This window comes from Nycticebus coucang, chromosome 18 (assembly GCF_027406575.1).
Source record: "Nycticebus coucang isolate mNycCou1 chromosome 18, mNycCou1.pri, whole genome shotgun sequence".
Classification (NCBI taxonomy): Eukaryota; Metazoa; Chordata; class Mammalia; order Primates; family Lorisidae; genus Nycticebus; species Nycticebus coucang.
In genome coordinates this window covers 38,373,625-38,389,948 of record NC_069797.1, presented here as the reverse complement: position 1 = coordinate 38,389,948, position 16,324 = coordinate 38,373,625, and the positions used below count along the sequence as shown (strand labels likewise).

Sequence of the window (16,324 nt, the reverse complement as noted above, 5' to 3'; positions counted from 1 at the left end):
GGTAACCAATATAATCAATCAGTGGGGGAGAGTGTTTTAAAAAATACTGATACCTGAGTGTCACCCCAAAAGATAGTAGCTTAATTGTTCTGAGGTAAAGCCTGGGCATGAGAATTTTGAAAAGCTCCCCCAGTTGATTCCAATGTACAGACAAGGCTGAAAACACTGAGTCAGAGATTATTTTGGAGTCAGACGAAATTCATCTGCTCAGAAATGAAAATTGAGCAAAGAGAAAAACTTTAACAAAGGAAAGAAAAGGCTAAATACAAAAGCTACAGAAGGGGCTCTACAAAGCACATTTGTCCTGATCCTTTGGATGTGGTTCTTTGACTTTTTTTGAAGACAGAGTCTAGCTTTGTTGCCCCAGATAGAGTGCAGTGGCATCAGCTTAGCTCACAGCAACCTCAAAATCCTAGGCTCAAGCAATCCTCCTGCCTCAGCTTCCCAAGTAGCTAGGACTACAGGCATCCCACACTTGACTAATTTTTTTATTTTTGGTAGAGATGGGTTCTCACTTTCGCTCAGGTTGGTCTCCTGAGCTCAACTGATTCTCTTCCCTGGCCTCTCAAGAGCACTAGGATTACATGAGCCACTGTGCTCTGCCTGATTTTATAACTTTCTGAAGGCCTTTACCCATTCTCTGCCCTTCTGGCCAGCCTTATTAATGGATCTGGTTGGTACCCAACGGCAGACAAGTAAAAATACATTGGAAAGGAAAGTTTTACCAAATATATTAAATTCAATGAAAGGCATTGAGAAAAAGATACTCAGTGGGGGTGCTAAGACCAAAGGAAATAAAGCTCATTTATACCCCTTATTTTCTTAGAGTTCATTCTTTTTATCTTTGCATATCATGTGAACATTACCTTAGCTGTAAAAGATCTGAATGTCCTCCTCCCTCTGCTACTTGTCAATTTTGTTCAAAATCATCGAAGAAATTGAAAAGCAGTCCTCATATTCCCTGTTTTTGTTCAGTGTAGCAGATACTACTCAGCTAGATTCAAAAACTCTATTTTTGAAGACAGGGCTCAAAGAATATCTGAGACACATAGTGATATAAAAGTTCATCTAACTGTGCTGTGTCCACAGAGCAAAGTGAAAGGACAATTTCAATATCATGTGTTTTCTAACTAGCAAGGGTATAACTTATTCAGCATTTTTCCTCTTGACTAAAAAATTCTAAGGAGGTGATCTTCCTCTCTGAAAATGGGGCAAGGTGACAGCATGATGATGGGTGTGAGTGACTAATGGGAAGATGTCAGCAAGGATGGAAGCCAATTACCCAGTGATTGGCCTTTCCTGTCTACAAGTGACAAGCAGGATAAAGCAGATATTAATCAAAAAGGAAAAGGAGGGAGAGAGGGAGCAAACAAGCAAGCTAGCTAGCTATGAAGCTGAAGAAATACCCAAGAAAGTTGCTGTTTATCAGCCTGTTCTAGACATGAACCATTTCAGTTCAGTTGCCAGCATTATTTTGGAGTTAGGTTCATCTGTCTGGAAATACTCCAAATCCATACTTATAGGAATACAAAATCAATCAAACCTGGACTTGTAAAATTCTGTTATCCAGTGAGCTAGTGGGAGCCAGGAGTGAAAAGAACAACTGTGCAGAGAATGGCTTTGATTCTAATCTTCACCGTTTTAAGTGTCCCTTCTAAGTGTCCACTTCCCATTGTTCCCAGGATGGCCTTACTGAGGCTGCCACATTCTTCATGAAGAAAACATTTCAACCACAGACCAACTAAATCAGGACAGAGGAGGAAAGGGAAAAGATTCCAATTTGGGGAATATAATTATTTAAAATGCTGAAAACTGAACAGAATTTTCCTAAAGGGTTGTGACTGATACCCAAGCATGAATTTTCTGCTAGTGGTATAGTTCCTACAGTGTCCAATCACAGTAGTCTCCAAGCACAGTAGTTGTAGTATTAAATAGCACTGAAATTAATACTAATATCTGGCTACTGTCAAAGATAGTAGTCACTGTCATGTGGTCACTTCACATGTCTGAAGTAATGCTGCACGGGACTCAGTCTATGTTGAGTCGACACAATAATGTGTTGTTGCACTATTAATTGAGTAACTGAATGGACAGCAGTGATTTTGTGTGACTTATTATAATTTATGGCCTAAAGGGATTTTAGCATGGTTACATGAGCTCTGCAGCAGAGCAGGTAGATCCAAAAGTTCCAGAGCTGAACCTGTATACAGGCTCTAATTCAGCTACAGCTACCAAATAGAAACACTCTCATCCAAGGGCAATATGCTGCACTAGCAGAAATACAGAAAGAGAACTCAAGACAGAAATTCTAAGAAAACAAATCTGCCCGACTCCATGAAAGAAAAGAAAAATAACATCTTTTATAAAGGAATATCAACTGAGATAACCATTGAACAAACAAACAAAAAAAAAAATCCTACATACTGTCACAGTGACTGATCTGGGTTAGCCCCTTTAAGGTATGTCTGACCAGTCCAAAGTATAATACATCCATTTGCTTCTAAAACTGTGGCACTGTCTGGGTACCTGAAGACATTCTCTTAATTGGAAATACATATCATAAGCTCTATGCTCTTATCTAGAGCTATCATTTGTTTTATTTCATGTTTTCCAGAACTAATTGAGTAGAAGGGAATCTAAGTAATGTTCCACGTTGTATTAGTAGCTTACTAATAGCTGTTACTTGGAAGTCAACAGAACGATGCAAAAATACAACATAATGATTCTCATCACAAACAATAATACTATTGTCAAAATTCTTTTTTTTTGTTTTTTTTGTAGAGACAGAGTCTCACTGTACCGCCCTCGGGTAGAGTGCCGTGGCGTCACACGGCTCACAGCAACCTCCAACTCTTGGGCCTACGAGATTCTCCTGCCTCAGCCTCCCGAGTAGCGGGACTACAGGCGCCCGCCACAACACCCGGCTAATTTTTTGTTGCAGTTTGGCCGGGGCTGGGTTTGAACCCGCCACCCTCAGCATATGGGGCCGGCGCCCTACTCACTGAGCCACAGTTCTATTGGTGTCAAAAACATCAACCTGTGTTTTTCTTATCAGGGTTTAAATTTTAGAAGGCACACAGCATCTTACAGGTGAAAACGTGTTTTTTTGTTTTTTTTTGCTATTGAGCTGCAATTTAATTTGATCTTCAAAAGCTGTTCAGAAGAAGCATCATAAAAATATAACTAATCAAATTGGTAAAAAGACTCTGTAACCATGCAAAATTTACTAAAATGATGGCTGAGAGCAGACTTGATAATGGAATAGCATAAATGAGTTGAGATCACAAAAAATCAGCAGAACAGTAGGTGGATATAACAGAATACTTCCTGATGTGGGATAAAAAGCCCTCAGAATGGCCATCATGCCTCTCTGGTCAGTCAGAACTCAATGTTGAATACAGTGGAAATCCACAGGAGAACCTCTGCATCCTGCCTCACTTTCCTTCACAGCATTTGCTACCTCAATATATTCATATTTATCATTTGTCTTCTCCCACTAGACTGCAAGGACTCTGTTTCATTCACAACTATATGCCTAGTACACAAAATAGAACCTGACATAGTAAGCATAGAAATATTTATTTATTGAATGTATGACTATTCTAATAACCATAAGTAGGGCTACGGGCAGTATTTCTTGGGACACAATTTTGAAATGAATCACTTTATTAGAGAAAATTCTCACCAGATGGATAAAAGGCTGACAAAACTGTTTACCAAGTGGCGTAGAGCACAGTATCTGCACCATTACCAACACTAATGGAAGGAAAACAAAAAAGAACACCCTCCACCCTCTCCCCCCAACCAAAACCCTTTCTAGAGAGGAAACGTATTCTTCGAGTAATTTTGATAGCAAATTTTCAGCAGAAGAACACCTGCATGTCATTTAATTGTCCTGAATGTACCAGTGTTTTATCACAGCTCACTGCCAACAAGATGGAAAAGATGAATAATCTTTGTTCCTTTTACTTCAAGCAAGGGGTACAAACTTATCCAGTTTCTCTTTTCATGAATGAAATATACTTCTATAGTTCTCAAACTTTCAAGTGCCTCTGAGGAACTCCCTAGCCCCAACTTATATACCCAGGGCACCTGGGGTGTAGAGCATGCAGAGGCCCAGGACAAGCAAGTCATGTGTCATGTCTTAACTAGTGCTGCAACTTTACATTCTAAGCCATAACACACTGGCGCTTATCCTGTATTTATATTACTTACCAACAAGTAAGATTGACACTGTAAGACCATTTTCATACTGGAGAAGTCATGTTTATCCTGTAGCTTCAAATGTACCCTCGGCTCTGCTGTGTACTCCAGAGACTGCATATCCCAGATTGAGAAGGATCAAAGTTAGGTGCACCTGGATTTTACTCCAGAAGGTGACAATAACTACCAAACTGGAAGAATCACAAGATAGTGGAAAGTGTATAAACTTTGAAGTTTTTAGAAGTCTTGGGTTCAAATCCCAACTCTGCGACTGATTACATTATGTGACCTTCAATTTCCTTTAAAATGAAGCCCAATAAACCTTGTTGTTTTGAGGATCGGAAATTATAAAAGTTCTAGCACAGAGATTAACACTCAAAAATTAGTTAACTACTCCCAAAACTGTCTGAGTCCAGCCTTGATTAACCTTTGCATTCATAAAAAGACAAGGGTTGCAGATGCCACACTGAAAAATTTACTGGGCAAAACTGGGCAACAACTTCACAAAGATCTCTTCATATAAGGCAAACTCTAAAAACTAAGCTCTTAAATCACTGCAAAGGAAGAAAAATGAAGATGTAAAACTAATACATATGAAGGATTTTGTGTAGGCTAAAAAAACCTCAAAACTATTTATTAATAAACAGCTCATGACTATTTAAAATATCTGAAAGGTCAAAACCTGTAAGAAACAAGCAAGAGGTTTTGAAAAACATACACTGGGAGCCAGGAAAAGGTAGTTTCTCCTACATTCTGTTCCAGTCCAACTGGGCACACAGAGGACACTTCTCCAGTATGAAATCTTTCACAGAAAAAAGGCACTCCAGGTAATGCCTTCTTTCCATTTTTGATACACAACAGCACTGTTTTTCTAAAAGAGTAATGCACAGCACCTTGGATTAACAATAGACTGTATTTTATTTAGTCAAGGCCTCTATGGACAGATGAGAAGTAAAGGCAACAAATAATTGAGATTCAATTATTACTTCAGCAGTCCTCACAGATGCCAGGCTCAAGAGCACCTAACACAAATGTGAGAGTTATAAGCATGGGTATCAGGTCACACATTACATCAAACTGGAAGGATTTGCACTGTGAGAAAAATCACACTACCCAGAACAGGCAGTTTCTTAGATTAAGTGTCAGAGGCATTTAAAGGGAAAAAAAAAAAAAAAAAACCTCCCCATATATATGACTTCTAAAAGAAATAAACAAAAAAACCCAAATAAGTACTTTGCAAGCCTATACCTTAATAGTATACCATCATGTTCTACATGTAGAACAGATTAATCACATAAGTTACATTACTTGAATTCACACCACCTCAAGGCAACAGTCAAGTTTATACTAACGGACAGAAGACTACCTACAGAGTGCAAGTAAAAGAGAATACGCTGAAGAGTGAGCAAAAAATTAGGATGGGCATGTTCTTACAAGGAGACTAAAAAGAGGAGGCAGGAAATTTATTTGGTTCAAGTCCTATGATGAAGAGGCATTTCCATTTTTAAATCTCTGCCTAACTCAGTGATTTTCGAAGGTGACAGTGTCCTTTAAAAAGCATACAAGCCAATCATCTGGGAGGCACAGTGTGTGTCTTCACATCACAGCAATAGTCCCATCCTACTCCTCTTTAAGAATCGCAGATGTTACAAGTCACTACTATTGAGGGAATGAGGCTAGTACCTTCAGGTATGTTGTGGCAAATAATAACTGATAAGCATTTCTTAAATCCTTTTTTACCCTTCCATGCCGAAGGATAACAGCTTTAGAAAAAGGTCACAATTTACTAAATCTCAAAATTTCACAAGTATGATAATAAAAGATGAACTAGTACAAGATCTAACAGGAGAATCAATAGGCATGAAAAGGGAAGAATAAAAACACCTTGTGGGGCGGCGCCTGTGGCTCAGTGAGTAAGGCGCCGGCCCCATATGCCGAGGGTGGCGGGTTCAAGCCCAGCCCCGGCCAAACTGCAACAAAAAAATAGCCGGGTGTTGTGGCGGGCGCCTGTAGTCCCAGCTACTCTGGAGGCTGAGGCAGGAGAATCTCCTAAGCCCAGGAGTTGGAGGTTGCTGTGAGCTGTGTGAGGCCACGGCACTCTACCAAGGGCAATAAAGTGAAACTCTGTCTCTACAAAAAAAAAAAAAAAAACACCTTGTGATGAGTATCAAGTTTTAAGACAGAGGAATAGAAAATGGTTAGATAATTCAAAATATAAAATGTCGGCTCCAGCACCCATAGCACAGTGGTTATGACACTGGCCACATGCACTGAGGCTGCCGGGTTTGAACCCGGCCTGAGCCAGCTAAACAACAATGAAAACTGCAACACAGAAGTATCCGGGCCTTGTGGCAGGTGCCTGTAGTCCCAGCTACTTGGGAGGTTGAAGCAAGAGAATCACTTGAGCCTAAGAGTTTGAGGTTGCTGTGAGCTGTGACACCATGCACTCTACCAAGGGTGACATAGTGAGACTCTGTCTCAGAAAATAAATAAATAAAAAATAAAATGTCTTCAACTTCTGTTCTCCAATTATGGAAGAACCGGAGACAGAGCAACTATATCTAAATTGGTCAATTCAACTTCTGGCCAACTTCTGATAGGGTGGGTCACCTGACAAAAATGTCATAATGGAAAAATATCCTGGGGGTTAAGAACAAAGGGAAAGTCAGAGATGTCAGTTTTGTAGGAGGTGCCAAAGAGGCTCTCCAGAATATAATTCTTTTGCCAAAATCGTTGTCTTAATTTAGAGACCAGCTTTTAACATTTCTATTTAACTCCATTTGGAATTTAATTTGGCTCAATGTTCTTAACCCCTGCTGCAAAATTACAGTAATGTGGGTTACATCTTAAAAGTAGCACCATTGGGCCAGCGCCTGTGGCTCAAAGGGGTAGGGCACCGGCCCCATATGCCGGAGGTGGCGGGTTCAAACCCAGCCCTGGCCAAAAAATGCAAAAAAAAGTAGCACCATCTAGGTCCTACTTCCCAGAAGTTTTGTTTAACTACTCTTGGACCCAAGTATTGACAGTATATATTTTTTGACAATATTTTAATGGTACTAATTTTGCAGCTAGAGTTGAGAACCACAGAGGTCAGCAGTTGCCAGGCAGTATTTCATTAGCAGCACACCACTGACCTCTGTCTCAGGGTGAGGGTGAGGTTCTCTTAGAAACCCAACAGTCTAGAGGCCAGATTGACAGCCTTCCTGACATGATCACTGAGCTAACCTAAATGCTATTTGCCAAACAACCACACAATTCTAACCCGGGCCATATTTTAAGTAGGCATTTGGATCAAATTCTGTCATTCCTAGCAACACTATTTTCCCTAGAGGGCAAAAAAAGAGCTTTAACAAAATAATTTCACAAACCTTGCCCTCCCTCAATTAATGTAAGGTAAGGGAGGAGCCCTCTCTCCAGGACTGTGTTTGTTATGGTACTAAAGTCAAGAGAAAAAGGCATGTGAGTATCTAGGTAGCTAGCAGCTATAATTGAAACACGAAACGGAAGTGCTTCACAATGGTCACAAATATTCTAAGTCCTTACTATGTACGTCCTTATTATGCAAACTATGTCTTATGGACCAGTAGTATCAGCATCACCTGGGAGCCTGACAGAAATGCAGACTACCGGGCAGCGCCTGGGGCTCAGTGAGTAGGGCGCCGGCCCTATATACCCAGGGTGGCGGGTTCAAACCCAGGCCCCACCAAACTGCAACAACAAAAAATAGCCGGGTGTTGTGGCAGGCACCTGTGGTCCCAGCTAACTCGGGAGGCTGAGGCAAGAGAATCCTAAGCCCAAGAGCTGATGCCACAGCACTCCACCGAGGGTGACAAAGTGAGACTCTCTCTCTAAAAAAAAAAGGAAATGCAGACTACCAGGTCCCACCTCATACCAAATAAATCATGAGATTTATTTATGAGATTGTACACAATCTCTAGGAGACTCACATGCATACCACTGTTTGTTTTGATAAGTGCTGCTTTAAGACAAGGATGCGGTCAAGAAAAGGCACTATCTTTATAGATTAAGTCACAACTTTGAGGATTATTTTCCTGTTTAAATTAGATAATTTAACAATGAAAGCATTTTCAAAGTGGCATAGTCCACTGCTGCCTTAGAAACTCATTTTCTTCTGCACAGCCAGATTTAGGCCTTCCTTGTCATGTTCTTATAAAAGGAATTTTGGTTCTCCGAGTGAATATATATTTAACCACATACAGATCCAAAGCAAAAATAAGGGCATTTATTCCTTCTCATTTTGATTTCTGGGATATTCTTATTCCAGAATAGGCTGAAGAAAATGGCACTGTAAACACTTTCTGGGGGTTACAATGCTAAGGATACCATTTTAAATCCCAAAGTTAGGAAAAGCTAAAATTTAGAGTTATACAACAACATAACTGGGCCTACCTAGCAAAGCCTGTATAATATTTAAAAATCCAACTGGAAAAACAACTTACTTCTCTCCCAAAAAAAGAATAACCCTCCCAGAAAAAGAAAAAGGGAAAAGGTCCGTGTGCAACTTTGGCTACCAAGCAAGTGCTAACAGCTTTTCTACCTTAAGCAAAACTTGTCGGAGTTCTAACAGATGACTGGATACCTATGTAAAAATACTAAGGGCAATATTTATTAGGTTTGAGGTCAGAAAAAGCTAATACGAAGTTAAGTGAAAATAACATCTCCTTTCTGTGCTAAAGTGGGTCAAGAAACGAGAGTGTAGAATTCTGGGCCTGGCAACATCAAAATGCAGGACCTCCATCCCTCAAACTTAAGTTTCTTTTTGACTGTTTGGTTCCCACCAGGGAAAAGTGGCTTAAGGCATAAATTTCAGAAGGTTCAAACATTTAACTTCTGGTTGATGTATCAACAGAACAGGAAAAGCTATTTTAATTTCATAAGGGATTATTTTCCATAATCCCATAATTAAGACAAGGATGCAGACAAGGATGCATCCTTGTCTTAAGCAGCAAAATTATGGGAAATTTGGGAGCTTCTATGAATATTTAAATATTCATTCATCAATGTCCTGAGTTGGTAAGGAGGCTATATGGCAATGCAGAATAATCACATGAGAAAACTATTCTGCTTAAGTTACCATAATCAGTAAACCCCATTCATTAAAGATATGAACATGAAAAGTATTTGCTTATATTCACTGTGTCAACATAAGGTAGAATCTACAGCTTGGCCAAGTATAGAGTCTAGAAGTAGTGACTTTCCATTAGTCAAATGCATGACCCACAGACACATGACATTACTGTAACCTTATTTCCTTGGACTCTCTGCCAGCACAAAAAGTAAATGCACCTGCACTGGCTGGCATAAACTCGAAACACAATACTGTTCATAAAGTATATGTAGCTTTTGGCTACATATATTTCAACACTATTCTCCCTAGAGGGCAAAAGAAAGAGCTTTAACAAAATAATTTCACAAATTTCTTGTGATGATTTAATGCTGTTCAGGTCGCACAAAAAAATTAGTAAACTCTGGAAATGATAATAAAAATTAAGATTACTCCCCATTACTGGGCATCTCCCCAGAAGGAAAAAAATCCTTTCATCATAAGGACACTTGTACTAGACTGTTTATTGCAGCTCAATTTACAATCGCCAAAATGTGGAAACAGCCTAAATGCCCACCAACCCAGGAATGGATTAACAAGCTGTGGTATATGTATACCATGGAATACTATTCAGCCATTAAAAAAAATGGAGACTTTACATCCTTCGTATTAACCTGGATGGACGTGGAAGACATTATTCTTAGTAAAGCATCACAAGAATGGAGAAGCATGAATCCTATGTACTCAATTTTGATATGAGGACAATTAATGACAATTAAGGTTATGGGGGGGGAAGCAGAAAGAGGGACGGGGGTGGGGGGGTGGGGCCTTGGTGTGTGTCACACTTTATTGGGGCAAGACATGATTGTAAGAGGGACTTTAGCTAACAATTGCAATCAGTGTAACCTGGCTTATTGTACCCTCAATGAATCCCCAACAATAAAAAATAAATAAATAAATAAAAATTAAAAAAAAAATTAAGATTACTCAACAATAAGTTGTTTTGTTTATATCATCTCTGAGGACATGTATTTTCACATCTGCTATCTGGCTTCCAGTGATACTGGGATATAAATTATTCTTGGGTATCTTTATAGTCATTAGGTTGACAAACATCTTATTTACAACTGTCTAGCTCAAAGAGCCTCTAATTCCACCACAGTCAAGTACTTAGTTTGTAGGGAGTCATGTGATAAGACCTGTTATTTCTGGCCTGCTGTCCACTGGCCATCCTTAATATTTCTCATTTATTTTGTATAGCAACAAAAGATAATCTTGGTTCCTGTTGGTGGCACATATTCACAGTTATGGACTTCGGAGCCTTTTAGTTTTAGAATCCTGGAAGCTAATTAAATTGGAAGTATGACGGGGTAGAGCAGGTAAGGAAGAAGGGAAAAAAGAACCAATCAAGCAGTCCTTTCAACTATAATAAAGGTATATTTTATACAAAAATGGCTCAAATGCCTGCCTTGAAACATTTTAGAATTAGGGTATAAGTCAATGATAAAAAGGCAAAGTTTGAAAGCCTCAAAATAGGATGATCTGATCTGTACAAGACCTCTTTAATGCTGTTCAGGTCACAAAAAGAATTTAGAGGGGCCATCCAGAGTTAAGAAACAGGAGCAATAGTAAACTCTGGAAGGATAATAAGCATTAAGACTGCTAAACAATAGGTTGGCTAAATATCAGAAGCTCTATTTAGAGGCAGGACAATAAAATAATCCCATATGTTTGTAGATACACCCTATTACCAATGATGAAAAGTACTGTAATTAACTTTCTAAAGACAAAATAATCCTGTCTTTTATCAAAGGACCTTACTGCTCATCAAGGAAAAGTCTAGTTCTAAAAATCTGAATAATTTAAAGATCTCTAGCTTATCACAAATTAAAAATAAGCCAGAAAGAAAGGACAGGAAAGATGCTTACCAGACTATCTAGACCTCCTCCCAAGAGATCCACTGCTCCCATCTGCATGGAGGATACTTGTGGCACATTGACTGGGGGGCCGAGGTCAAGGTTTAAAAGATCCCCGAGGAGGTCACCTTGAGAGGGGATAACCTGAGGCTGTTCCAGGTTGGTAGTAGTGGTGGTGCCAACAGGGCTGTCACCTGCATCAGTGCTGTAGTCACAGAGACACAAAGAGGAGAAAAGAAAAAAGTCAGTTTCACCCATAACATAGCAACAGGCAACAAATGGATGTCAAACATATAACTATAAATCACACAAGGAAAAAGTCCTTTCATAACCATTTGTGCATGTTCATAAAGCGATAACAATTCTTGTTCTTATCAAAACACAGTTGCTAAGATGAAAATAAATTATATTATGTAACTTTGTTGGTCAATTTTAATTAAATGTCTATGAAGGAACACTGGAAGAAGCATTCCATGGTTCTCTGTAGAAAGTGTAAGGAGAAATACATGCTTTCCACCTTCAAATAGCTTACTATGCACTAACAAAAAATCGGCGTTTACAAAATCTCTGAAAAGCAAGCTTACTGTGTTAACAGCAGAAACAAGTATTGTGTCTGCATACTGACAGGGCATAAAGGTATAGAAGAGAAGCAAAATAAAACTAGGGGTGCTGATACTAAAAGCTTCTCAGAATGGTCTTATGAGGAACCACCAGGGAGAGACATCCAAAGAGGGGGCACAGTGCAAAGGCACAGAGATGAATGACTTGACTTCAGGAGTGGCAAAAAGAGATTGGCAAGAATAGAGATTGTGAATGGTTAAGATTTGAGGGGGAAGAGAGGACCAGGGAAGTACAACTTTGAAAATCAGTCTGGAGAGTTAATGTTTGATATGCTAGGAAATGCAGAATCACTTTTATTTCTTGAACAAAGAAAAAAACTAAAAATAACATTAGAAGAACATTATTCTAGCAGCTATGTGTAATGGTTGGAAATCAGGGCACGAACATGAAGATCAGCTAGGAGTAACCTAAACTGCATTAACTATATATGCAATAATATATGCCCAACAAGTGGTAAAAATAAAAAAGTGGTGAGTTCCAAGAGATATTAAAAAGACTAGCAGGAAAATTGATGATCTTTTCAATAAGTGGTGCTGAGTCAACTGGATAGCTGTACAGGAAAAAAATTAAGCATGACCCCTATACCTCGCCATATAAACCAAAATTGAAGGGCAAAACCAGCTGAAAACTTAGAAGAGCATCTTTGCAATTATGGAGTAGATGTTTCAACAAAAGGTACTAACCATGAAAGAAAAAAATTGATAAACTCGACTTCATTAAAATTAAAAACATTAGAATTAAGAAGATTTTTTTTTTTTTTTTTGTAGAGACAAGAGTCTCACTTTACTGCCCTCAGTAGAGTGCCGTGGCGTCACACGGCTCACAGCAAACTCCAGCTCTTGGGCTTATGTGATTCTCTTGCCTCAGCCTCCCGAGCAGCTGGGACTACAGGCGCCCGCCACAAAGCGCGGCTTTTTTTTGTTGTTGCAGTTTGGCTGGGGCTGGGTTTGAACCCACCACCCTCGGCATATGGGGCCGGCGCCCTAGTCACTGAGCCACAGGCACCGCCCAGAATTAAGAAGATTTTTAAGACAGACTAGGAGAAGATATTCACAATACGTATAACTTACAAAGCACTTGCATCCACATTATATAAGCAATTTCTACAAATCATTAAGAGAAAGACAACTCATTAAATAGAAAAAGACTTCAATCAGCATATCATGAAAGCGTCTACAAACCTGAAAACATCAGAAGAATGCAAATTAAAACTACAGAACCCTAAGAGTCGACCACCTCCCTACACTGACAATCTCCTTAAGTTGACCTCATTTTCATAGACCAGGTGAATGTATCAATATAGTCGGCCTAGTTCCTTATGGTGACTACCTCTGTATGTTGACCAGTTTGTGATAGTCCCTTGGGTCGTCAACTTACAGAGGTTCTACTGTACAATAAGACAACACTACATACCCACCGGAATGGCTAAAACTAAAATGATTGACAGTATTACGTGTTGCTGATGATGTAGATTATCAGGAACCCATACATTGAAGTATATATTGGTACAATCACTTTGGCAAAACAGTAGTGTTTCCTATATAGCTAAATATACATCTATTCTATGACCCAGGGGTTCTGCTGCTAGCTATATACCCAAGAGAAGCAAGTACATAAGTCTATGAAAAGTCATTCAAGAATATTCATAGCAGCTTTACTTATAACAGCCCCAAACCAAAAACAACCCAAAGGTATATCAACAGGAGAAGACATAACTGGCATACTCACAGAACAATATATTACACACAAAAGTAAAGAGCAAACTACTGATAATACAATAAAGATCAATCTCACAGACTGAGTGAAAGACATCAGAAATGAGTAAAATCTGTAGGTTCCATATTTATGACACTCAAGTTAAGAAAAACAGGCGAGGTGTGATGTTCATTTCTGTAACCTCAGCACTTTGGGAGGCCAAGGCAGGAATATCACTTGAGGTCAGGGGTTGGAGACCAGCTTGGGCAACACTGATAGACTCTGTCTCTACCAAAAATAAAAAAATAACAATAGCTGGGTGTGGTGACGCACACCTTGTAGTCCTTGCTACTTAGGTAAGAGGCTGAATGAAGCAGGAGAATTGCTAGATGCCAGGAGTGTGAGGTTGCGGTAAGCTACGTTTGCACCACTGTACTTCCTTCTGGGTGACAAACTGAGACTTGTCTCCTTAAAAAAAGAGAGAGAAAAAGCAGGTAGAAAAGTCCAACAGACACCTAAGGACAAGGGACTGACAGAGCTAGAAGCAAACTTGGGAAGAAATTCATATACATGTCTTATTGGGATGGGGAGTGGTAAAAACAGGGGATCTGGAATTAGAAGACTAAGAACATGTGTTGGCTCCACTAACTGCCTAATTTGGGGCAGTGACAACTTTCATGAGACACAGTTTTTCACAGGTGATAAAATAATAATATCACCCAAACACAAGATTTTATTATAGTGAGGACCAAATGAAAACATGATGTAAATGGTAAAGACTTGTATTAGTGGTAGCTGTAGTTAATAATAAGTTCCCTAAGAGAATATACAGCACAGACAAAAAAGCTCAGATGAAGCTTTTTGATACACCTAAGATTAAAGATGAGAGAAGAGACTAAACAGAGGACTGCAAAAAATGAAAGAGAGAAAAACCTAAGGAAGATGGCTTACAAGGAAAAAGTGTCAAGGAAGCCAAGATGAGAAAGGGCCAAATATTAAGAAAGAAATCAAAAGAGTGAACCTATTGCATATATACTTGGCAAGAAAAATATGAAATCTTGTACAGGCTTATCTATACATGAAATTCTGCCATCTTATGATATGTGCCATTTAGAAAATGTTACAGAATACATGGATTTATCAGTACCTCTAAACACGAGACAGAATAGGTATCAATACGCATATTTTTCTTTATTACTGTGAGAAAATAAATTGAGTTAGATAAAAAAAGTAAATGATCATATAGATTTTACAAAAACATGATAAACTATTAGTATACATTCTTCTTAAACAGAAAATACAAGAAAATAGGAAACATTTCCCATGTGAACTCATGGAAAATGACTGCATAACTGTCATTAAAGCCATATTTTTAAAAGGTAAGATTTTTCCAAATTAGACAACTACTTATCACCTCACCCACATAAAGTAGTTAACAAGTATAAGCACAGTGAGCAATACTCAAGTAAAAAGCACCCTCTTTTTCCCAAGTGACTTAAAAAGACCTAGCTAAGTATCTTTAAGGCCCTAGAAGAGGCAGAACGAGGTTTTAAAATGTTGCTTTATTTCATATCATTGACTAACCTAACCTTATGCTTCAGAAGAGAGCTAGGTAATGTCAATACTATTAGAGACATGCCATTTGAAGCAATGTAACATTCCCATTTATATCAAAGGGGATTTTTCCCAGTATTTGTATTTACTTTTAAAATACAAAACAGTACAAATGGACAAAGATAGGCTATCCAAACAGGAACCATGTAAGGAATTGTGAAGGTAACAAATCAAAGTCTATTACTTAGGTAATAAGGTAATAGCCTATGTAAAAGACTATTTCTTTTTTGATAGTTTAAATATTGTTTCTCTCCTTGTGTGTTTTTTGTCAATTTGTTTCATTTCCCCCTCCCATCTGAGGATTAAAAGTTATCAAGATCAAGGGCTAGACTAAAATGCTATATAAATGATACACAGGCAAGTCACAACAGAAAAGTTGCCATATATATATCAAACTTGAAGCACAGACTGAAAAAATAAGTTAAATAGTTATTTAGAGAATGTTAAACATGCTTGCCAGCCAGATACAAATAGCTCATGCCTGTAATCCTAACAGTCAGGGAGGCCAAGGCAGAAGGATTGCTGCCAGAAGACCAGCATGAACAAGAGTAAGACCCCATCTCCAGTAAAAATTAGCCAGGCATCATGGTATGTGCCTACAGTCCCAGCTACTCAGGAGTCTGAGGCAGGAGGATTGCTCGAGCCCAAGAATTCAAGGTTGCAGTGAGCTATGATGATGCCACTACACTCTAGCCAGGGCGACAGACCTCCCCCAACCCCCCAAAAAGCTTGCTATAGGGAGAAACACCTTAACTTAAGGCCTAATCCTTATGAAAACTCCCATCTCTTTTGGGTTAAAAATCACAGAACCTGCCCTAAAACCAAAAATTCAACTTAATTAAAGGCCACAAAAAAGTACTAATCATTTTCTTGAGTGCTGCCCTTTCCTATTTATTTATGACACAATCTGTTTAAATAGAGCTAAAATACTGAGAATACTAATTTGTAAAGCAATAAATCCTACCCTCTGGCCACACTTAAACAATATACATTAGAGAGTGGTACAAGAACTATACCAGGGGTCCTCTAACTTTTTAAACAGGGGGCCAGTTCACTGTCCCTCAGACCGTTGGAGGGCCGGACTATAGTTCAAAAACAAAAAAAAAAACTATGAACAAATTCCTATGCACAATGCACATATCTTATTTTGAAGTAAAAAAATGCAATCACACCGCCTCACATGGCCTGCGGGCCGTAGTTTGAGGACCCC

At 38.9% G+C, this 16,324-nt stretch overlaps 1 protein-coding gene across 5 annotated transcripts in view; it reads right to left on the bottom strand.

Moving 5' to 3' along the window:
- The window catches only part of AP2B1 (adaptor related protein complex 2 subunit beta 1), a 135,315-nt gene that overhangs the window by 57,336 nt on the left and 61,655 nt on the right, over positions 1-16,324 (bottom strand). For all 5 annotated transcript variants that reach the window (XM_053569850.1, XM_053569854.1, XM_053569849.1 and 2 more), the window contains one exon: positions 11,197-11,389. In XM_053569850.1, coding sequence (XP_053425825.1) covers positions 11,197-11,389 — 193 coding nt within the window. The remainder of the gene's footprint in view (positions 1-11,196; positions 11,390-16,324) is intronic.